Raw genomic sequence first — 24,832 nt, forward strand, 5'->3', positions numbered from 1 at the left:
ATAAAAGTTAGTAAAGAATTAAAAAGTGTAAATCAGCAAAAGATGTTTGTGAGTGGAAACTATCTGATTATTCTCTAAACACATTCTATTTTGAGGGGAACGAGATGGAAAAGTTTTACTCTGTAGGTTTGTAGCCACACTTTACTTTACTGTAGACCATTTTGATTAAAAACTTTTGATCAATCATTGCTTGCTTACAAACTTTTGGCCAGTGTGCCGTGCAGGAGCATGTGTGTGCCCAGCAGGAGAGTGTGGCTGTTGTAGACACTCATGTAAAACTCGTGGCAGGCACAGCCGCTGCCCCTTCAGCCTATGAGTGGTCAGAGGTCACGTTTGTTTTAAGTGTAAGAGCAAGCAACTCTGCCTTACGCCTTCTATGTCCGAGTCTTATTGTGTGAATCCCCCACATCCAGTCCAGACAGTCCAGCTGACTGCACGGAGACCAAGAGTCTGCCTCCGGTTTTACACTCCGCCAGCTGAGCCAACACACCTACAACAGCAGGGGACACACACTCAGGACTTTTAAACCTTGAATAATCAATCTGTAGAATATAATAATAATAAAAGTATACATAAAAATGTATAATACACCACTAAATATAATGCAACACCTGCAGTGGATGTTGTTTTCAAATGCCGAAAGGAGCAAATTAACGTGCAGTCGTTAAAACTAATGACAGAAGCCAGGGATAGAAACGTTTTCTATTACTGATTATGCCCTAGGGTAAATATAGTATGTATTCATGTTTGCATATGTAAATAAGTAAATGAACCGAGCTTTCAAACACACTCTGCCTTTGGCCCTTCAGTTCTCCACCACACGCTGATTAAAGAGCTTAGAACTAAAGTGCTCTTTGGCGCCATCTAGCGCCTAATATTAATGCTGCCCCACCCCCACAGCGGTGTGTGGTTTCCCTCAGCTTGAAAATAATGCAGTGCAATAAAAGAGGAAAACTAACAGTCTCCTAACAGTTGACCACAGTTAAAAAGGTGGGGCTCCTGCGTTTTAACCGCTCCTCTGAAGACACGTTTTATTTGTTCTCCGGTTACAATTAACAGCCCTGGCTGCGGCTGCTGGGATGTGCTGCAGAGTCCGGCTCTATTCACATGCAGCTCCGAGGAGTTTAGTTTGCATGACAGAAAATGAGTGTGAGAGCAGCGTCGTGGCATGGGGAACTGTTGTCATTGCTTGTGCTGTTTAATGACACTGCAGTGGGCTCTTGGTTCAGTCGCAGGCTTTTGATGCAGATGTGACTATGACGTCATTTACCTTTGTCTGAGGTATTCCACACCTGAAACTTAACCCTGCCTCACAACAAGACCAAATTAAACACAGATTTGAGGTCAGACTTTTTAGTCAAGACTATATAACGTTATTTTATGAGGTCACATTTCGTAAAAGGCGAAATGGTCTGTAAATAAAACCCTCCGTGACAGTCATTGCTAAATGTTTACTCTGTCTTTGTGCGCCCAGTTGATTGTTATGTTAATCCTGAAACTGTTTGCTGTGTCTTCTGCGAGAAAGCAAAAGGCTCGTTAGCGTGATCTGAGGCTCGTATACGAGTGAATTCCGGATGTTTAGTGAAAGCCGATCACAGACATCTTCTGTGGCTGATGAGCGCGTTAAAAGCCCCCTCAACGGTTTAAACGGCCCGACTTTAAAGGCACCGTTCATGTGTTTTCTAAAATGAATATATTTATGAAGTAACATAAAAAAAATCACCGGTGCCAGATGTCAAGGCACATTTTAATAAACATATGTTTTAATTTGTTTTGTATTTTGGTTAAACTCAGAAAATACACTTAGAAGAGCCCTGCAAAGAAACTGTTAACTTGCTGCCATTTGACCGGGTGTGTTTGTATACGATAGATAGATAGATAGATAGATAGATAGATAGATAGATAGATAGATAGATTGATTGATTGATTGATTTACTGAGTATGTGTGAAGTGTGCTTACTGTGTGCAGAAGCAGAAGAGGTGTGTGTGTGTGTGTGTGTGTGTAGAGTAGGGTTGGGGGGGTGGGGGGGGGGGGGGGGGGGGTTGGTGTATCTGAGCGCTAGGAGGAGGGTCCTGCGTCGCGCGAATGTTTAACTGGGGCGGAGAGGAAAGCGAGAGCAGCAGAATTAGCCGCAGTGTTAGAAGCAGGAGACAGTGGTAGCTGCAGTAGCAGTTATACCTTGGTGCCGACAGAAGTTGCACACCCAGTCGCGAGGCTGAGCGTGACCGCGCCGGTGTGTTATAGGACGCGTGCGCGCGCGCGCCCTCGTGGATGGACGTCTGAGGATATTTACGCGGCGGAGCAACCGGAGGAATCCGCGAGCGCTGAGCGATGATGAGTGAGAGCAGAGCTCCATTTACCGGCACCGACCCTTCCGGCCGCTCGAGACTGATTGGATTTTAACCGCAATCGCTTCCTCTACCACTTTTTCTTATTGGAAAAGTGAGTTTATTCTCTCCTTTTTCGTTCTCGTTTTTTTTTTTCTTTTTCTGGCATTCTTTCTTTCTTTTTTTTTTCTCTTTTCTATTTTTGCCCTCCACGTTTTATGACCAGCGCGTCTTGATGGCTGAGTGTCCGCCCACTAAAGCCCCCTGCTGGGTTTTGTTCGTGCTGTTAGTGCTGCACACCCCGCGGAGGATCTCACCTTTAATCACAGGTAAGCGAGATGTGTGTGTGTGAGAGAGAGAGAGAGAGAGAGAAAGAGAGAGAGAGAGAGAGAGAGAGAGAGAGAGAGACAGAGACTTCTCCATCACTCGGTCATTACCACCGGTGCCGCAGCGATGGCAGCCTCCAAAACCACACACTACACCAGCTCCAATGATAGCGCCAAAAGCGAAGCGTTCTACTGCCAAACTACAAGTGGTACGCAGAATTTATGGCAAATTTGAAATAGACATATTATATCTTGTATGTTTCTTTACATAGATGATTAATAGAAAAATATAAATGCCAAGTCTGTGTCCATTTCTGAACTAACGTTTCAACAAAATATAATTTGACCAGGGTCTTCAAGTTTTTTAGACAGATGGGCAAAAATAAAGAAGCAAATTTCAGATATCACAGCTTATAGACGCTTTTTGATTGGAAAATCTACTGTTGATTTTTGTACATTTAACTTTGTTATCTGAATGTACAACGACTAATTCTTATATTGAAAAATTGCACATTTCCACTGCAATTTCTAAAAACAAGCACCTTTAAAATATTTTCTCACCTCCCCTGTCTTATTTCCTGTGTTCCCAGTCCTCTCTGTATTTCTATGGCTCTGGAAAAATGTATAACAAATACGTATGAATACAACTGTACAGAATTCAGTCGAACTGAACTAGAGATAAATCATTCTGAAAATTTCAACGTGGATACTAACACAAGGAAGTTTTCCTACATAATTTTTATAATTAAAAAATAAAAAAAACAGCGTCTTCTTAACGTAACACGTTAATGTAGAGCGATAAATCATTTACCTCAAGTGTTCCAGTTGCAGGTGACGTTTCCAAACGTTGTAAAATCACATTAATTTGAACTTAACTGAAATAAACATTACTGAACTGGGTTGGGCTCTTATTTGCTTTTTGTTTAATGGAGTGCATGACGTAAGCACATTTACTGGACCCGTTTATAACAAAATCTTCCGTAAATCAGAAGTAAAAGCGATCATTTTGTCACCTCTAACGTTTTAAATTGAGTTAAGGAGCAGGTGAATCTCTCACTTACTCAGTGTAGCTCTCTCTGAAATAGCTATGAACTCGTTTTGTCCATTTTTTTTGCTCTGATGATAAAATCGAACGTTGTTTCATCCGTTTCGTCCGTTAATATTTAAACTCCACACTGACGCGCGTGACAGTTCTGCTCGAGGAGAGCGAGCTTGAGCGGGAAAACCCGAACAAAACCGAGGTGTATGTAGCTGTAAACAATGAAATAAAGCCGCAAAAATGGCTAACGAGCAGCTATTACTGTCACACCTGGGTTCTCTTACTATGTTTGGTGTATTTATAGATTGCTCTGTTACTGTTTTTCACAAAACAAAGCTTTTAAAAACCTTAAGTTTTATAAATTTGGAGTAAATTTACTCCAGATTTATAAAACTTAAGGTTTTTTTGGCTAATGGGCTAAGGTTCTCTAACCATTTATGAAAAAAGATAGATATATATGAAAATATACGGAAATATAAGGAAACCAAACTGTTCAAGACACTTATTTATTCCGGGTTTATAAGAAAAGTGTGTGTTTTCGCAGGTACTGAGGCGAGCTGTGATAATGAAGGAGAGGTACTTCACATCCCCAATATCACAGACAACCCCTGCATCTCCTGTGTGTGTCTGGTGAGAAACTACAGAATTATTTCCACCCGTCTTTCAACACATGTGCTAGTTAATGCTATCCCATTTGTGTAGCATGAAAATCAACTCGGCAGTGGTATTCATTCTCTCTCTGTCACATCTCTCAATCACATCTTCTTTCCTGCTCCCACCCAGCACACACACTCTCTCTCTCTTGTTGAGAATCTCCTGAGGTGTGACAGACTCCTCTGATAGAGGTCTAAGTGAGTTTTACCCCTGGCCTTATCTAATCTGCCCCTGGCCTTCTGCTGCGGGTCACAGCCCTCCTTTAATCTGCCTCCCTCTGGCCGGAGAGACGCTGTGGCGCGGAGTACGAGACCCCATTAAAATATCTTCTAATGGCCGACCAGTGAGCAGCACAGCAGCTTCAGTCTTTCTTCCACCTCCTCTGACTGTCCTGCATTTACACAGTGGTAAAGCACAGAAGCACCTTGTCTATTTAGTTTCTGATTAGAATTGAATAAAATAGGCATTCATTTTGCAGACAGACAGCTTTAACCATTCAGTCCATGGCACCTTGGCATTAATCAATAGAATGAGAATCTGTGTTGCAGTCGCACATGGGCCTAATGCCAACCTGCCCAGAACTAAGTGTCGGCTGGATTGGTATAAAGGCAAGGTGTTGTGAAGCAGAGGGGTGGGGGTTCAGAACAACACTCCACACTTCTTGGGTGAATGCAGGCGATGTTTGATGTTTGAATGCAAACAGCCTTGCAGAAATATTCCAGCAGAAATGGGCTGCTTTTATTAAATAACACATTTTATTTTGATTTAATTGCAATGCAGCACTATACTCACTGTCATAACCAAGCTTTATACAGTATCTCCAAATCCTGCCTCTATACGGGGGGGTGGGGGGTGTCAAGTCTACTTGAAAAAGAGCAATTTTTTAAGCTATAAAATATTAGTCAGTGTAATAATAAAACAAAATAATTTGTGCTTAATCAGTAAGGCACCGCTTTCATCAGCAACGTGCCAGCGTCTACTGATCCCTGATCTGCGCACATGCTGTGAAAAGTTTCTCTCAAGCCTGTGCTGATGAGGGCAGCGGCACAGTCTCTGCTTATGTGTGTAGGTCATGACCTGCATGTTTTTAGAGAAAGGTTAGGGGTCAGAAGGCAAGGGCAGGGGCATTAACTGGGGCCATGAGAGGACAAATGGTCTTAAGAGTTCTGAGACTTTCCCTCAGACCGTGAGGGAAAAGCAACAGACACTTATGAGCTTGTTTTGGCACGTCTACATATCAGTTTTAAAGTCTCTTATGTTATATTACTGACGTATAGTGTGTCATATTGTGGTTTTCAGCGTGTTTAATAGTAGTCATCTGTACTTTCTGACACTGAGAACATTGGTGTAGTGTGGATTTAGACCAAGTATCAAGAGCCAATCAATGAATAGCTAGTAACTGGTTAAAAAATATCTGTGCCTTTGTAAGTGGTTCATACCGAAAATATTACTCATTTGTGTTCCATCAGAATACGTCATAAACATATATATCATGAAGATGTGTTCTAGTGTTACGGTTATTGCCATATTGCTCGCTCTTATTGTAAGACATGGCCCACATATCAGACAATGCCCCTCACTCTCACTAGAATAACGACAACTAATCTCAGATCAGAAATGTAGTTTCATCTATGATTTTCTCTATATGAGGTATAGAAACTGTTTTCCAGACCTCGTCTCTCAGACCGAGACTGGAGTCTTCATGTAGAGAGCTTTCGGGGGGCTCCGAGTTTAATCTCCTCTGACCTTTGCCCTTTTTCAGAAAGGTCCCTACGGTCCACATCACTTACTGCTAATGACTGAGTGGGGAAAAAACACAGGTGGGCAAATACAAGCTAATGCCCAAACCCTAAATCTACAACCAGGGATTTCAGGACAAGAGCGTGGCATGTCTGACACAGGCTTTTCTGAAGTCCTGAGGTTCACGTGCCAAAATTCCCGTGCTGGATCTATCACCGATGAATCAAATAACTGTCCATCAGCTATTTCATACGCTTATCCTGTCATTTCTTCTGAAACGAATGGTGTAAATAGGGTGTTTGTCCATCCCTTACCGTTGCTAAGTTTCTGGCAAGGCTTAACATATACTTTGGAACTTTTGGAGGGAAAAAAACATTCGTAAATTTAAAGGGAAGTCAATGTAAAAAGATTTTATTAAAATAATTTCTCTAAAATTATTTCACTACGTAGTTTTAGAACATTTGTATTGTGTTTACACAACATGAAAACTCTGTTTAAAGTGTTTAAATGACGAGTAAAGTTAAAGTCCACACAAATACAAATACATGTTTTTCACTGGACAGTGACGATATTACAATAGCTTTGTTCTTGACTGTGGATTCATTGTGGTTTGCTGGACTTTTATGAGTACAGTAAGGTAACAATGGAGAAGGGAAGTGCTTTTATTGTGTGGAGAGAAAGAGTGAGCAAGTACTAGGAGCCACTCTGAAGAGGCCACAGCCTTTCACACAAACTAAAGAAGGTCAAGGGGAAACCACAGTCACTACAATGTACAAGCTCCCCAGTCTAACAGTGTGTCTTTGACACGATTAGACTGTATTAGAGTGCGATTTGAGCCCGGCCGGGTATGTGGGGGAAAGCAGTGTTAGTGTCAAAGAGACCGGGTGACGACGGGTCTCTGAGGGACTCTCGAGTTTTCCGCCTTCGTCTTCTGCTGTCATCTCTCCGAGGCGACGTGACGGCTTAATGAATTCCTTGTATTGACTTACGGTAGAGTCTAACTTTATGAAAGGAAATCAATGGAGGGTGGGATGTTGCTGGCTGTGTTGTAAGCTGATAGTTCCTCTCTTCTCTGACTGAGCCTGTAATCCGCTGCCTGGGACATTTATCAGCTCGAGCTGTTCCTCTGACCTTGGAGAGATTTGACACAAATTTGGTTCAAATCGACTGACAGAGGCAGTCGGGCCAAAGTCATTAAAGGCTAAGCACCAGCTATATGAAAGTGTCAAACATATACAGTGGAATCTGAGTTCCTAACTTGTGTTTATTGATCGTCAGAAAACATGTTATTTCTTACTAATTGAAGGAATAAGGTTTAAAAGACCGTTGGTCCCCCCCCCAACGGTGTTGGGAAACTCTAATAGGCGTCTTGCCTGTGACGTAGATGGTGGACAACAACTCTAGAAGCTGCACTTAATTTAATGCAAAATGAGGAAAAGGTGTGTTGTTTTTGGCTGCAATCATTCAATGTACAGTGGGACATCTGTGAACAAATGGCCCAAAGATCCCAAAATATCCAGAAAATGGACTAAATTTGTCCACTTTAAACGGGCACTTTGGAAAGGACCATCCGCTCACTCCGTTATCTGTAGCTCATTTCACTGGCGCTTTTCCAACAATATGGGCATGTAAGGACACCAACGAAAGGTGTTCAAGAGCCTCTGTAACATGGAGGTAAACAGGGTGAGGACACTCACTTCGCCTGTTTTAGTTGGTGTTAGTTAACGTTAGCTTGACTCGCTAAACTCGGTGTCTCAGATTATACTCGGCTACGTAGCTGCATTACGGAGGTTTATAGTGTCGGATGAATTCGAGTTCGACTTCGATCACATTTACAAGAATAACGGTATCTCTAAATTTGAGTTTAGCTTATTGCTAGGCTATTGTCATGAATAATGTTGGTTATTTAGCTAGATACTGTCATAACAGTCAGTCATAACGGTGTTTTACCGCGGCGTTGTTCAGCTGTTGTCCACCAGTGACGTCACGGTCGCCTTCAGGAATTTCCGTAGCGAGCTCGGGTTTTTCCGTCAATTTAATAAAATTGTCAGTTTTAAATCAAATTAAGCTGCTATTTTCATTTTAATTCATACTTATATCTGTCAGTAACTACAATAATGTGAAATATTCATGGAGGGCCATTAAGTGGTGCTTAGCCCTTAATCTACAAATGTAACACATTGAATTTCTTTAAAAATAATTTAAAAAATATTTTGTAAAATATGTGAATGTTAATGGACCATTCATGGATATATTGTTTTGGAGATATGAGGTTTTTCTTCTGACAGCATCAGCAGGAAAACAAAGTGGTCTGAGCTGGAATTTAGATTGTTTCTTCAGATTTCTAACCCTGCCCTTTGGTTGTCTGCTCTCTTTTCTACCTCATCCACACCCCAGCCTTCCATCTCCTTGATGGATTTCTTTCTCTTCTTTTTTCTAACTCTAATCTTGCTCCAGACTGCTCCTCTTGCTCAGCATAATTTTCTGTTTCTCTCTCATTGAGAGTAAGCTATTGAATTTTTTCCCCCGAAAATATCCATTTTCCCTTCACTTTTTCAGGCCTGTCTTTTTTTTTTAATCAAATCAAATTTTAAAATTTACTCAAAAAATACTCTCTCTCTCTCTCTCTCTCTCTTTTCAGGATGGAAAAGCAGATTGCAAGCAGGAGAAGTGCCCTCTAGTGGCAGAGGATTGCGCTCTGGTTGTAAAGCAGACTGGAGCCTGTTGTGAAAGATGTAAAGGTGAAGAAGACAAAAGACACTCACAATAAAAACCAATGACAGACATAAGGCCTTGTTTGTACTGTGCTATTATTCAACACTGTTTCTAAAGGTGTTTGCCAACATTGTATCTGTGATTGTTTTTCGTGGACAGATCAATTAACGTTTTTTTTTCACTTCATTACTTTTTATGACAGATTTCCTACGACTTGCAAAATAACAGTGAAGTAGACACCATTTTAGCAGTGAGCGTTATAGAACCGATAGTTTTGATTCTAGGGTGTAATTAGTTGAGACACATGAAGCCACTGAAATAAAAACATTGCACCCACGAGTATTTTTTTGTTTTGTATTTTAAAAACATTAATAAATACGTTTTTTTGACTGTAGGACTATATTTCTGTATAAATACCCATAAATACACAGTCTGTCCTGGGTGTATGCCCAGTCTGCCTTTTCAGTTGCTGTCTCATTTCTCTTACCACAAGGCAGCCAGCCTCCAGAGTTTGTGCATTACAGTGATTTTAGTCCAGACATGTTGCAAAATCAGAAAACACACGGCCATGAGTGACTCCTTTCTTTACGAGTACCTGATCAGAGCAGCGCTCCAAACCGAGCAACTCACTCTTCGGCTTCAAGCGCAGAGATCTGCTCCGTGGACATAAAGGTCTTTTGTGTATGAGAAAAAGGGCATGTGTGTGTGCTAAAAGAGTCCTGCTATCCACGTAGGGACCCAGCAGCTGCTGTTGCTGGTTGAGAATTGGAGTCTTGGGTGCAGCTTGGGTTTATGGAGCACAGAAATAAAATCCTCTTTTTTATGAGGTCTGCGCTGCTTCAGTGCTGGTTTGGCCCGTACGCTCTTGTCAGAAAGAGAGGAAACGCCAGTTTAGCTGGGGTCACTTTAGACTAGAGTTGTAGCTTCACAGCAGGGGTATAAGGCTTTGTTTTTTTGTGATCTGCTTCTCTCTCTCTCTCTTTCTTTCTCTCTTTCTTTCTCACTCTCTCCCCCTGTCTCTCTTTTTATTTTATGAGCCAAGGTTTATTAAACATGCCTGGCTTTTTTTTTGTTTTGTTTTATGTCAGAGCACTTTTTGTTAGTTTTGAATGGAAAATCCCAAGCCGTCATCTTTTGTGTTGTTCCTGCGTTCCCTCCAGAACTCACGGTTCCATGCTGGTTCCTTTCATTTGGGGCCATGTTGAATTTGTTTTAATACAGACGCGTAAAATTAGGGCGAAAGGGTCGATAGGACGGAGGGCAGGCTTTGCCTTCTGTCCCATGGTTCACCTCTTTCAAAGGGCTTACGGTAAACCACAGACTTTAACTTGGGGTAGAGTTTCCATCCACACAGTAGTGACTTAATGTGTTGTCTATTCAAACTATGCAGGACAAATTCACTGAGATCAGTGGGATGCTTTTCAGAATCTGAATTAATCTCTCTCTCTCTCTCTCTCTCTCTCCAGGTTGTCAGCTGGAAGGGAAAGCCTATAATAGCTCATATTCCTGGACTACTCCCACCAAGCCATGCATCACACGTCGATGTCAGGTGAAGTAATATTTCATGTGACCGTTTTTGCTGTATTAGGGTTTAGAGAGGGCCTTGTCTCTGTGATTAATCTGTGGTTTGAGAATGTTCTGAAGATTGATGAGTAAATTAGAGCAGTGAGCTCACCCGTGAACCTGTCAAACATCTCGGAGCTTTAGCAGGAGGATTTTGTTCCTAGATCATTGTTTATTAATGTATTAGGTTCATACCTAATGTTTAAAACACATTTTTAATGTAACATTTAATTGTAATTTGAAATGTAAACATTATGTAATATTTTCAAATATTAAAATGAGAGCTTCAAAATTATTGTGATGATTCACGGACCTGTAATAAGGAGCATCTGGGCTCAGTGCTGCAGAAACTGCACTATGTAACGTCTGGAAGAGGGTACAACAAATCTGACCCAACATCCACATTCTTTTGACTTGGATGTGTACAGTGCAACCCTTTCACAATATTAACATCAAATTACATAAAGCAATAAGTTACATGAAGCTGTGTGTCACATTTAGGCACCCAACCCGTCACTGTGAACCTGGCTCAGTCAATCGGATTACAGAATGCATTTGATTTATTAGATGATGTATTTGATTTATTAGATCAGATGTGTCTGTTTTAGTAAGAACTGAATGTGGTTTGGCCTGGAGTTACCTCTTCAGCATCCCACTCAGTGACCTTCTCAAAGAGTGTTAGTTAAGTGCAGAAGGAGAGACTGAGGACAGATTTATAGCTTATTGCCTTGCAGCGGGTAAACAGGTGAACTTGGCTGTTCCGTCTGCACATCTGGGTCCCCGATTTCCACACACACACACACATCTCTGCCACAAAGCTGTCTTATTTCATGCTTCACAGCCACAGCAAAGGTCTGGCCTTTGGGGAGAACACAGGTGTGTGGGCAAACTTCCGAGTGGATTCCAAAAACATTAAGGATCCAAACTGAAAGAGAAGAGCTTAGGCCAGTATGAAAATGCTCAGCTGTGGCACGAGTGTCAATAAGTCATGGGCAAAGGGCCCCGCTCATGTAGCCACAGAGTGAGTGATTCAGCTAAGAAAAATTAAAATTCACTTTCACCGTTTAAATATTTCAACACTCTCCTTGCATTCTGAGAGACTGCATTCTGAGAGATTTCTGCTGAGCACATTAAATATTATATTAATACTGCTCATTATATAAGCCCTGCCATAAGGATACATTGAAAAAGGTCAAATTAGCCTAGAGATGTACAATCTCTGCCAAATACCAATAAGTCCAATGACCAAGGGCTTTTCCATTAAAGGATCATTGGGTAAGATTTGGTATATATGCTCATGGGCTCCCCCTACAGCCACAGAGTGTAATTTCCCTTGTAGAGCACTGTCCTACCCTCCACCAGAAGAAACTGCAGTTGCAGCGCTGAGCCTGGAGTAGCCACAGCAGAGGTTCTATTCTCCCTGTTACAGCTCATTGAAGCATTACAATTGTTTTGAAGCTGAAAATGTATTGTACAAATACAACGTAGTGTAACTTTAAAGGCTTGAGACTTTAGTAGTAGAGAAAGTAGTTGGGAAAGTCTCAGCATCTCCATCTCCACCTGTAGCCACAGTTTTAAGATGTTTACTTGGACAATCTGCTCATCTCTGTTTTCTAACACAGTGGATGTTGTATTCATGAAAGTAATCCTACACTCTTTAATACATTTAGTGTGTTTCTTTACCATTAACAGTTGTTTTATACTTTTGTTGTGGTGTCCAAAAAGGTACTGAAACCTTTTTACCCAGACAAGTCCACTGAATCAGTTGGACGTAAGCAGGGAAATCCAGGATTGAAGAAGGATGTGGCCGTTCAGTTTGTAACAGCTTGATGTTTTTGTGTTTGGGACAGGAAGGTGTAATCACCGAGGCAGAAATGCAGTGTGTGGTTCCCTGCAAGAATCCCAAGATCCATCCCAAAAAGTGCTGCCCCTCTTGTCCAAGTGAGTTGGTATTTGTGCATGTATATGTACATATCAGCGTGCAGGATTAACCCCCCTAATACTCCTCACAAATATTTGAGTAGCCACCATCAATTAGTTAGAAACAGCAATGAATCTAATATTAAAATATTATCATGATGGGCGACACGGTGGTGCAGCAAGTAGTGTCGCAGTTACACAGCTCCAGGGACCTGGAAGTTGTGGGTTCGATTCCCGCTCCGGGTGACTGTCTGTGAGGAGTGTGGTGTGTTCTCTCTGTGTCTGCGTGGGTTTCCTCCAAGTGACTGTCTGTGAGGAGTGTGGTGTGTTCTCCCTGTGTCTGTGTGGGTTTCCTCTGGGTGACTGTCTGTGAGGAGTGTGGTGTGTTCTCTCTGTGTCTGTGTGGGTTTCCTCCGGGTGACTGTGAGGAGTGTGGTGTGTTCTCTCTGTGTCTGCGTGGGTTTCCTCCGGGTGACTGTGAGGAGTGTGGTGTGTTCTCTCTGTCTGTGTGGGTTTCCTCCGGGTGACTGTCTGTGAGGAGTGTGGTGTGTTCTCCCTGTGTCTGTGTGGGTTTCCTCCGGGTGACTGTCTGTGAGGAGTGTGGTGTGTTCTCTCTGTGTCAGCGTGGGTTTCCTCCGGGTGACTGTTTGTGAGGATTTTGGTGTGTTCTCCCTGTGTCTGCGTGGGTTTCCTCCGGGTGACTGTCTGTGAGGAGTGTGGTGTCTGTGATGTGTTCTCTCTGTGTCTGCGTGGGTTTCCTCCGGGTGACTGTCTGTGAGGAGTGTGGTGTGTTCTCCCTGTGTCTGCGTGGGTTTCCTCCGGGTGATTGTCTGTGAGGAGTGTGGTGTGTTCTCCCTGTGTCTGCGTGGGTTTCCTCCGGGTGATTGTCTGTGAGGAGTGTGGTGTGTTCTCTCTGTGTCTGTGTGGGTTTCCTCCGGGTGACTGTCTGTGAGGAGTGTGGTGTAGTTCTCCCCGTGTCCGCGTGGGTTATATTATACTATCTATGTTATATTTTATATTATATTAAAGAAAGAAGGATGTTAGTTTCAATATCCATATATTTTTCCCTAATTTTTAATGCCTTTCTTGTGCTCAGGCTGTATCTTTGAGGGGCGCCTTTATAAAGAAAAAGAGGAGTTCCAGCCTGAGGGGAAACCGTGCATCCAATGCACATGCACTGTGAGTATCTCTTCTGGTTACATCCACCACAGAATACATGAGTGCTCATATTCAATCAACTCTCCTTCACAATTAAGACTGGTTATTCCTTCCTACGTAAAGTTACCAATTTAGAAATATGCTGTGCTTAATGTTGTGGAGTAGGCAATGGCTTGCTCCCAGCCTTACATCTTTTAGGATGAGTTTTGAAGTGGTTGGCTGAGCTGCGTGTGACTCTAATGGGTTTGTCTTTGACTCTCTGGGGAGCCACTGGGCTTGTCTCACCACCTTTTAACAATAAATAAACTTTGCATATAAACACATTAGAGCCTTTACTGCACTTCCCAGTCAATTACAGAGTTAGCGGTTATAAAAGGCACATGTGAATGTATGTACGTGTGTGTGTGTGTGTGTGTGTGTGTGTGTTGGGCCAGTATTGTAGGACTCTGGAAAGCTGTCCAAACAGAGGGCTTATTTTGGATGTTGGTTCCTGCTCTCTGGAGACTTTGGTTTATATTCTCCGTGGCTTTGTTTGGTCATTTTAATGATGGCAGTGTTATAACCCTATACATGGGTTCATATGAGTCATCCACCCCACCTCCAGCCCTGACATTCCTGTACAGATGGTATCCACTGCCTCACACACTGCTGTGGTGGGCATACCTGAAAATACTACACTCACTAACACAATGTTTGTTTTAATACGTTATCTTGATACGGCATAATAAATATATCCCTTATCATTTACAATGTTTTGCAAAAATCAGGGAACACTAATTAATTTATTTCGGCAGTCCCTGAGATAAGGACAGTTCATCTGTGGTATGGGGCGGCACGGTGGCAGGTAGTGTCACCGTCGCACAGCTCCAGGGTCCTGGGGTTGTGGGTTCGAGCCCTGCTATGGGTGAGTGTCCACGTGGGTTTCCTCCCGCTGTCCAAAAACACACATTGGTAGATGGATTAGCTACTGTCCATCGGTGTGAGTGAATGTGTGAGTGTGTGTCACCCTGTGAAGGACCTGTCCCCCACCCACCCCCAGGGTGTGTTCCTGCCTAGCGCCCAGTGATTCTGTGTAGGTTCCGGACCCCCCACAACCCTTCTAATCTAATAGTATTTAATTAGTCCACTCTTCTGATCTTTGAGAACTCTACTACCACTTATACTCACCTACCCCCACACACATATAGAACAAATTGATATTATATTGAGTTATTGAGTGATATTTAGAGGCATGTGCCGCAGAAACTCACTCAGAACACACACCGAGCTAATCTTTGTTCACACACCCTTCAAAAGTTTAATTTATGGTTGACCTCACTGTGAACTGTGCGACTTTGTTTTTTTGAGGCAGTTCTTGGTTAAAAGCTACACGAGTATCAGTGTCTCTGTCCTCTGTGATGCTTCCTTCTCTGATGAATGGGGCTGGCAGTTGTCATTAGTTGCGTGCATGCCTGAGACCTGTAAATCTCCCAGAGCAGCCTGGATCCTACACTAAAATGGACATGTTAATACCCCCTAATGCGGAAACACCATTTGTTTTTATTTATTGTCCTGTTTGTCTTTTTTTTTTTAAATCAGGGTGGCCGAACAATGTGTCATAGGAAAGTGTGTCCGGTTCTCTCTTGCCCATCTCATCTGAGCCATACACCCCCAGGCCACTGCTGCCCCAGGTGTCAGGGTAAGTTTGCTCACAGTCCGTCCAAACAACACCCACTGAGATGTAATGGTTAATTTATTTTAAAGACTTTTCCCTATTTAAATAGTCTCACCGAATAATAATATTATGTAATTGTCGTGAATAAAAATAATCATCACTGAAGTGATTTAGTGTTTTACCAGTTGACTTACAGAATAAAACTAATTTGTCATATACTTAGACATATACTCCGGGTGACTATCTGTGAGGAGTGTGGTGTGTTCTCTCTGTGTCTGCGTGGGTTTCCTCCGGGTGACTGTCTGTGAGGAGTGTGATGTGTTCTCCCTGTGTCTGTGTGGGTTTCCTCCGGGTGACTGTCTGTGAAGAGTGTGGTGTGTTCTCTCTGTCTGTGTGGGTTTCCTCCGGGTGACTGTCTGTGAGGAGTGTGGTGTGTTCTCCCTGTGTCTGCGTTGGTTTCCTCCGGGTGACTGTCTGTGAGGAGTGTGGTGTGTTCTCCCTGTGTCTGTGTGGGTTTCCTCCGGGTGACTGTCTGTGAGGAGTGTGGTGTGTTCTCCCTGTGTCTGCGTTGGTTTCCTCCGGGTGACTGTCTGTGAGGGGTGTGGTGTGTTCTCCCTGTGTCTGCGTTGGTTTCCTCCGGGTGACTGTCTGTGAGGAGTGTGGTGTGTTCTCTCTGTGTCTGTGTGGGTTTCCTCCGGGTGACTGTCTGTGAGGAGTGTGGTGTGTTCTCTCAGTGTCTGTGTGGGTTTCCTCCGGGTGCTCCGGTTTCCTCCCACAGTCCAAAAACACATGTTGGTAGGTGGATTGGCGACTCAAATGTGTCCGAGTGTGTGTGTGTGTGTGTGTGTTGCCCTGTGAAGGACTGGTGCCCCCTCCAGGGTGTATTCCCGCCTTGTGCCCAATGATTCCAGGTAGGCTCTGGACCCACCGCGACCCTGAACTGGATAAGGGTTACAGATAATGAATGAATGATTATATGTCAAGCAGGTCTCTTCTTTATTATGCTCATTTTAACCTCATTTAAAAGAAACTAAAATACTCCTGTTTCTGCTTATGAACCTATTAACAGCTCATTCCGTTCTAATACAAACTTTAAAAAAACATCTACACTTCTGTAACCTGTAAAAAAATAATCCTATTCCCAGAATTCACTGGCGGTGTCTTTATTTCTGTCTCGTCCAGGTCAGAGGAAAGTGTTTGACCTCTCTCTGGGCAGCTGCCTGTTCCACAGTGAGGTCTATGAAAACAGCACGTCTTTCGGCTTTGATAACTGCACAATGTGCACCTGCCTGAACTCCACAGTGGTGTGCAGAAAGCGCTGTTCTCCAGCGGGAAGCTGCCATGGTGAAGCCTGCTGCCCAGGGTGTCTCTCCTACCTGAAGACGGAGGACGTGAAGTACTGCAGAGTCAAGAACAAAATCTACAGGGTGAGACACAACAGATGACTCAGTTCACTGGATGGATGGATAGTGGGCATATACATGAATAGGCAAATTACACAGTTAGATGGAAAGAGGTAATAAATATTTGAATGGGAAAATGGATGTATGCATTAGATAAACTATTAGATATTTAAATGAATGAAAGTATGTATATGAATATGTGGCTGGATTAATAATGTACTGTTAAATGTATGGCTGGATGGATGATTAGATTAATGCAGGGAACACAGCTTGAATCTTTAGCCTTAAACCTAAAGCGCTTTATTAATCCCGGATGTGTTTGCCCTGTTAGGATGGTGATAGATGGTCATCGCTGAACTGTACACTGTGCACCTGTGTGAAAGGGAACATAGAGTGTCAGCCCAAGCATTGTGTGCCAGTGACCAGCTGCCCTCCGGTGAGACACCGAACACACACTTCAGGCACCTAACACCAACTACAGCTCTTCTCTGACTCAGTGTGTCACATATAAGTGAATCGTAAACATCCGAGGATGAGGAATTGGTGTTGATTTTTTATTCTATTTACGTAAGTGTCATCTTGATCAGGGCGGCACGGTGGTGCAGCAGGTAGTGGGTTGGAGGCCCGCTCGGGTGACTGTCTGTGGGGAGTGTGGTGTGTTCTCCCTGTGTCTGTGTGGGTTTCCTCCGGGTGACTGTCTCTGAGGTGTGTGGTGTGTTCTCTCTGTGTCTGCGTGGGTTTCCTCCGGGTGACTGTCTGTGGGGAGTGTGGTGTGTTCTCCCTGTGTCTGTGTGGGTTTCCTCCGGGTGACTGTCTCTGAGGTGTGTGGTGTGTTCTCTCTGTGTCTGCGTGGGTTTCCTCCGGGTGACTGTCTGTGAGGAGTGTGGTGTGTTCTCCCTGTGTCTGCGTGGGTTTCCTCCGGGTGACTGTCTCTGAGGTGTGTGGTGTGTTCTCTCTGTGTCTGCGTGGGTTTCCTCCGGGTGACTGTCTGTGGGGAGTGTGGTGTGTTCTCCCTGTGTCTGTGTGGGTTTCCTCCGTGTGAATGTCTGTGAGGAGTGTGGTGTGTTCTCCCTGTGTCCGCGTGGGTTTCCTCCGGGTGACTGTCTGTGAGGAGTGTGGTGTGTTCTCCCTGTGTCTGCGTGGGTTTCCTCCGGGTGCTCCGGTTTCCTACCACGCTTCAAAAGCACACGTTGGTAGGTGGATTGGCGACTCTAAAGTGTCCGTAAGTGTGAGTGTGTGTTGCTCTGTGAAGGACTGGTGCCCCCTCCAGGGTGTATTCCTGCCTTGCAGGCTCTGGACCCACCGTGACCCTGAACTGGATAAGGGTTACAGAGAATGAATGAATGAATCATCTTGATCTTTTTTAATCAAGGCCTTATTGAGGGTATTTATGAGCATGAAAACGAACTATAAACTTTGTATGTGTAAGTACTGCTTTACCCCATGGTTGCTTAGATAATCCTGTTTGTTGTTCAGTCCCGTTAAGAAATGTTCAGTAACGACAACAGAATGAGCAATAGTGCGCTCACAGTACGACTGTAACATATGAATTGGTATTCCACTCATGAACTCGGGTAATCCAGATGCCCTCCAGTGTCAAAGATGATCCTGATGCCATTCACACAGTTTGATAATGACTTTTAATCCCCTCTTTGACCACAGTACAGGGAAACTCCAAACCCTTGGCCTTTGTCATATCTCAGAGCATTCTGAAATGACAATGTGGGAATGCAATCCCAATATGATACCCGTATCGTACAGCCTTGAAACATGACTCTTTCCACTAGTGTCTTCACTTTTTACGTCTATCCCTGACCAGCTGTCCATGTCCACTCACTTCAGCTTCTCAGGAGAATTATGGGCTGTGGCTAATCAGCATTTTAAATATCTACCTGTGTGGCATTCTCAGGGTGGTGATTTACTCTCTCTGTGGCTGTAATTTATTTGTCATAAGGGGGATCCTACTACATGGCCTTAGTTGGAAATGCACACTGGCTTTTTATATAGAGTTGAGCAATATATACTTAAATGTATATGTTCTGTGATAATTTATTATGACAAAAATAGTTCACTGTGTTTGCTGTAAATCATATCATGTGATAGATAATGACTTAGGAATACATACATTTCTTGCTCATATTAATACCTTTGTGCTCAAATATATGGTGCTCACTTTCCACATGACACTTAAGCATACTATTTCCCATCATGCACCTGTGACTGGTTTGGGAGGCTGCCAGACAGCAGGAAGAGCCTTTAACTTTGACTTTAGACTAGTTTACCTCCTGTTTGAGTGACACTGAAGAAACAGAACCCTATATTTAGACTCAAGAAGCCAGTCTCTAAAACCGCAGGGCTTTGTGTGCTCTGAATTGACTGGGGTTCTGGATGAGAGTATGGCATTTTATGTGTGTGTGTGTGTGTGTGTGTGTTGTTGGGGGGGGGGGGGTGTATTTTGCCCTGAGGGTGCAAGGTAGATGAGGGGGTGAAACCTTTGATGTGTACTTCTGATGGCACTTGAAACAATCTGCCCTGTTCCATTCCCTCACTGAGACACAATGTCTGTTTGTCTGTTTTTTGCTCTCGGTTTAACCCTATCCTTCCTAGTATCTCAGAGACACCTGCATTCAGTGTTGGCCTTTGTCTGCTTTAGCTCATTAATTCAATCAGTTCAGAGTAGCTGGTCTTAGTTTCTGTCCATGTTTGTCATAGAGAAATCAGCAGGAGTTAGACCTTTGTGTGCCATTTTGTGCATATCTTACACCTGCTGCTGTTGCTAATATTTTATATTAAAATGAACATGAGGACGGCACAGTGGCGTAACACAGCTAATTCATCACTAATAGTGTTAATTTAACACGGGTGAATTTGCTGTCTGTGAGGAGTGTGGTGTGTTCTCCCTGTGTCTGCGTGGGTTTCCTCCGGGTGACTGTCTGTGAGGAGTGTGGTGTGTTCTCCCTGTGTCCACATGGGTTTCCTCCAGGTGCAAAAACTTAGGTTTTGGTAGGTGGATTGGTGACTCAAAAAGTGTCTGTAGGTGTGAGTGTGTGAGTGAATGTGTGAGTGTGTGTCGCGCTGTGAAGGACTGGTGCCCCCTCCAGGGTGTATTCCCGCCTTGCGCCCAATGATTCCAGGTAGGCTCTGGACCCACGTGACCCTGAACTGGATAAGCGGTTACAGAACATTACAGGATACATAACAGTAGAAGGGAAGACAAACCAACTTTTGTTTGCCTCATGAGTAAAGGATTAAGCTCTGATTGTGTTTATATGTTCCTCCCAGAATAAGATACTGAACCGGACTGGCTGCTGTCCTGTTTGCACTGAAAGTGAGTAAGTTTACATTCACTTGGCTTCTCTTCATGTTTTTGACTTTTAAATTATATTAAGTCACATTTAAAGTATACTGAGTACACTTTCCATAGTTATTTATTTTTGCCACTCTTCTAATACAACTGACGTGTATTTCTCTGAGCTGCTCCTGAACTCAAAAACACATTCAATTTATTGCCTTAATCATTAATAAAATATAAAATAAAATGTCACTAATACAAACACAGACTGATAAATATGGACCAGTAAGTTACAATACCTCAATACATCAGTAGTATGACTAATACTACACAAAGAATATAAATATATTTAAATTGTACTAGAAATGTGGTAAAAGACCCATGAATTGTAATTAAGTGTAGTTTAATATAATTAAAATTAAATATTTATAGAGATTACCTGCAAGTTAGTGGTTCCAAATGAACATAACTTAAGTAAATCAGCACCGTTTAAGTCTATTTCCTAAACTGTGGATTGAAGGCATGTTCAACGGAAGTTCTCAGTGAGCTCTGAGGGAGACTTATAAGTTTCAAATTACATCATGCTTTTGTTGTTGCTACGGTTAATTCATCTTCTAAGGGGTAAAAAGGAAGTTGACATTTCACCACCATGATGGCTTCCTCTCTCCATACCCCCCTCCTCAGAACCAGGCGTGTGCACTGTTTTTGGCGACCCCCACTACAACACTTTCGACGGGCGCACGTTTAACTTCCAGGGCACGTGTGAATATGTGCTGACAAAGGACTGCTCGGTGGCGGACAGCTTCACGGTGCTGGTGAAAAATGACGCAAGGCGTACTCGGTCCTTTTCCTGGACCAAGTCAGTGGAGCTGCGCATGTCCGGCCTCACCGTCAGCTTACACCAACATCTGACCGTCCGACAGAACGGCACACGCATCGCCCTGCCCTTCCACAGCACGGGCGTGCACATCGACCTTGACGGATACCTGCTCAAGCTCACCACTATCGTAGGTGAGGTGCATTCCTTCGCAGGGTGGATGTGTGATAACAGTTATTTTCCTGATTCCAGTGCCATGGACATTATATATGACATACAGACACCAAGCGGTATAGCTGCATCAGAGATTCTGTTTTAAGACATGGCTGCCCCCATGTGGGGGACCTGCTCTATGGAGCATAAACTGGGGCACTTAGGGAGTGCAGCAAAATCACATATTTCTACTTCTTGGTTGTAAAAAATTACTTAATGCTTCTTTAAATAAACTGACAGGGTTTAATGGAGTGAAATAGCTCCAATAACAATGCTTTGCATTCTTTCCACCATTAGATGAGAGCAATCAATCTGTCTGGGTGTGTGTGTGTGTGTGCACGTGTGTGAGGAATGGAAGATGACTGTGAATGGAAAAGTAGTTCCTGTGTCTCAATCTAAGACTGATTTTGTTTCATAGAACAATAAACACTGAATTCATGACTCAAGACTATAACATTTACAAAGAAAACACTTAGCAACAATATTTTTACACGAAGATCGATCCTCTAATGAATTTATCTGCTCTACCCTGGTGAGAAGCAAGTGGTTCTTAGTCCCTAATCTTGCATTCAAGGAATCAATTCATTAATAAAAATGTCTGGAGAACTGCCAGTGCCAGAAATTCCCACAAAATGTGCAGTGCGTGTGAGGACACCCGTGTTAATTCACTTAAATCTGAATATCAGTCTAAACAGCGATGACAGGCTTGATTACATATGATTCAACATTGCCTCTCCATCTCTGACTGATTGACTCAGGTCTGGAAATCACGTGGGATGGAGACAGCTTGGTGGAGGTGGTAGCTGCGCCTCACTTGAAGGGACGGCTCTGCGGCCTCTGCGGTAACTACAACGGCCACAAGCGGGACGACACCATGGGTGGCGATGGCCAGTTTAAGTTTGACGTGGACGAGTTTGCCGAGTCCTGGCGCGTGGACGGTAACGAGGTGTGTGAGCAGCCGCCCCGCAGGCCTGTGCCATACCTTTGTCCCGCATCTGTGAAAGTAAAGCTCCGAGCGCACAGGGCCTGTCACAAACTCAAATCCTGGGAGTTCCAAAAGTGCCACTCTGTGGTGGACTTCACCTCCTTTTACAGGTGAGTACTGTTCACGTTTTAATTTGCAGAGCATGCATAAAGCTTCCAAAATATTGTGCACACTTGCTTGTAGTGAGCACTAGATGTCGCCCTTGTTCCCTAAATGTTACAAGCACAATATACTGTTTTCCACAGAATAAACCTACACTGAGAATCATTTCTAATAGATACTGCCACACTTTGTTTTTAAATTTTCCAGAATTTTAATTTTATTGAGAGTGTATTTCTGTGAAGATGTAAGCTGCATATCTACAAATGAACTCCTGAGTTTTGGACATTCATTCATCCATTATCTGTAACCCTTATCCAGTTCAGGGTCGCGGTGGGTCCGGAGCCTACCTGGAATCATTGGGCGCAAGACAGGAATACACCCTGGAGGGGGCGCCAGACCTTCACAGGGCAACACAGACACACACACACACATTCACTCACACCTACAGACACTTTTTGAGTCACCAATCCATCTACCAACGTGTGTTTTTGGACTGTGGGAGGAAACCGGAGCACCCAGAGGAAACCCACATAAACACAGGGAGAACACACCACACTCCTCACAGACAGTCGCCCGGAGGAAACCCACGCAGACACAGGGAGAACACACCACACTCCTCACAGACAGTCACTCGGAGCGGGAATCGAACCCACAACCTCCAGGCCCCTGGAGCTGTGTGACTGCGACCCTACCTGCTGCGCCACTGTGCCGCCCTGAGTTTTGGACATGTACATTATATTTACTAATGGCTTCCTTTGTACAGCATTCTTTAATGTCTGAAAAGAGGTCTGATTATGCACAAACATTGATGAATGAGTGTAACCTCTGTGTGCAGGTCATGTGTGACAGACATGTGCGAGTGCCCAGTGCATAAAAACTGCTACTGTGAGTCCTTCATCGCCTACAGTCGAGCCTGTGAAAGGGAAGGAGCGCCTGTGCTTTGGAAACCAGAGCAGTCTTGCATAAGTGAGTAATAACCGACAGTATGCTGTATCTTCTCTTTTCACCTTTCTTGACGTCACCTATTCGTGAATGTTTCGTAACTTACACTGCGTAGTATTTTTGCCTTAAATTAAAAAATACAGTTTTAAAATCATCGCGACGATTCACTGAAATGTAATAAGGAGAGCCGTTGTTACTCGGGGCTCAGCACTGTAGAACCTGCACTATGTAACTATTTTGAGAAGGGTAGGGACCTTTTCCTCGCTCTTGATTTCATGACAGTGCTGTAAAAGTGAATTACACAAATCTTACCTAGTGTTGCTTTAAAAGCAGTGATTATTAAGTCCCCCCCTAGCATTTAGTGTAGATCCCAACCTATGTATTTAATCCCATGGTCATGTGATTGATTTGAACACAGATTTTATGATGTGCAAGTAATACCCGAGTCCTGTTGAATGAAACGTGTCCCAGTGCTCCATGTTGTTACAATGACCGAACTGGTGTGTCTTTCTTTCCAGCTACCCAATGTAAACACGGCGCAGTCTATGACACGTGTGGTCCCGGCTGCACCAAAACCTGCGACAACTGGAACGAGATCGGGCCGTGCCTCAAGCCCTGTGTGGCCGGCTGCCACTGTCCAGCAAATCTAATCCTCAACCAGGGTCGCTGCATCAAGCCCACATCCTGCCCTGGACGATGACCCTCGTAGGTTGCTGAAGGCGCCGCAGGCCAAAGACTAACTCTAGTGCTCATGCCTTGAATGAACCAGAGATTCGTGACCTTCCTAAGTGTGAGGTTTGGGACAGGACACTGCGGTCTTTGAGCTCCAGCTCACTCTACACAGACCGAGAGCGCAGGGGCCTCAGCTCATTTCTACGAATAAAGGTCAGAGGGAACTAGTCACGTCACCGCTAACCTAATACGCACGTGTGTCACGTGAGCAGTTGTTGGCGTGGGTCGAAGCATAATCCCAGGATGATAATGGTAACTAGCTTCTGAACAACGTAGAACCTCAAACTACAGGGAAGACGTCAACTGTTCACTGAGCTCTGACGATGAGGGGTGTGTGTATAAACCAACAGGGAACATCAGACCAACTTGGAAAAGGAATGATAAAAAATGTTAATTTTATTCATATTGAGTTAAAGGGAATTATTTATGCATTTGTTTTAGATTTGTTGTTTTATTTTGTTTATGCTGGAAGAGAAACAAGATGTGACATGGCTGTCGAGAGCTCACAGGGAAATGTACTGTGTATTTTTGTGTGTGCATTTGCAAATGCTCAACTGTTTGTGTGTGTGCGTGCGTGCGTGTGTGTGTGTGTGTGAGTGTGTGTGAATAATGTCTTTTTTTACTTGACTGGTAAGCAATTATTTATAAACAGCATTAAGGACCTGTAGCCTCTCAAAGGAACAAAATGGCTCCTTTACCTTCTGCTGCTGTGTCTCAAGGCAGTTTCTCTCTTGTGAATGTTTTAGCCCTGAACAGCATTCTACAGGAGTGGCAAGAACCCAGGACTTTATTCAGGTTCTGTTGCAGCAGAGAGGGGCCAAAGTTTAGCATTTGCCCCTATGGTGGCAAAACAAAGAGAAAAAAAAAACAAGAAATTGCCAAATCTTCATATTGGCTTCCCTTATTTATAGCGTGGCACAACTTGATACCTGATGTTGTCGATAAGCTTTTAAAGGCATAAATAATAAAATAATTATTCACTTTAAATGAGTTATTGGAAACATTCTGCTCAGATTTCTGTCTGTCTTTGTGGAAAATGGAAAAGATTCACCGACAGGAGGAACAGTGCTAGTGATGTGAAATGCTACAATTACGAAGCGTCAACAATTATGTGTGCTAACGGTGCCCCCTTGTGGAGAATGTTGGGCATTTTAATTTACCATCTAAGAAGTAGCACCATCTACAGGCTCAAACAGAGCGTGACACACGGACACTACTCAGCACAGGACAACATTATTAAAGGCTAAGC

At 43.5% G+C, this 24,832-nt stretch overlaps 1 protein-coding gene and 1 long non-coding RNA gene across 2 annotated transcripts; one reads left to right on the top strand and one right to left on the bottom strand.

The window, feature by feature from the left end:
- Positions 1-191: 191 nt before the first annotated feature.
- On the bottom strand, positions 192-3,841 carry LOC136675536 (uncharacterized). The gene is made up of 3 exons (XR_010796202.1): positions 3,466-3,841; positions 3,216-3,266; positions 192-490 (listed from the first exon to the last, which is right to left on the bottom strand). It is a non-coding gene; the product is annotated as an uncharacterized lncRNA (long non-coding RNA).
- On the top strand, positions 2,499-24,534 carry bmper (BMP binding endothelial regulator). The gene is made up of 14 exons (XM_066652117.1): positions 2,499-2,657; positions 4,238-4,323; positions 8,729-8,828; positions 10,269-10,351; positions 12,216-12,306; positions 13,382-13,464; positions 15,022-15,121; positions 16,280-16,524; positions 16,832-16,936; positions 19,783-19,828; positions 20,477-20,803; positions 21,581-21,917; positions 22,745-22,875; positions 23,370-24,534. Exons 1-14 carry the CDS (start codon positions 2,564-2,566, stop codon positions 23,549-23,551), a joined length of 2,010 nt encoding a protein of 669 aa, XP_066508214.1. The 5' UTR covers positions 2,499-2,563; the 3' UTR covers positions 23,552-24,534.
- The last annotated feature ends 298 nt before the right edge of the window (positions 24,535-24,832 follow it).

Source organism: Hoplias malabaricus, chromosome X1 (genome assembly GCF_029633855.1).
Source record: "Hoplias malabaricus isolate fHopMal1 chromosome X1, fHopMal1.hap1, whole genome shotgun sequence".
Classification (NCBI taxonomy): domain Eukaryota; kingdom Metazoa; phylum Chordata; class Actinopteri; order Characiformes; family Erythrinidae; genus Hoplias; species Hoplias malabaricus.

Coding starts and splice junctions, on each gene's coding strand:
- bmper (XM_066652117.1), top strand. CDS start 2,564: ATGGCTGAGTGTCCGCCCACTAAAGCCCCCTGCTGGGTTTTGTTCGTG. Junction 16,937..19,782: donor CAGTGACCAGCTGCCCTCCG/GTGAGACACCGA, acceptor TGTTCCTCCCAG/AATAAGATACTGAACCGGAC. Junction 22,876..23,369: donor ACCAGAGCAGTCTTGCATAA/GTGAGTAATAAC, acceptor CTTTCTTTCCAG/CTACCCAATGTAAACACGGC.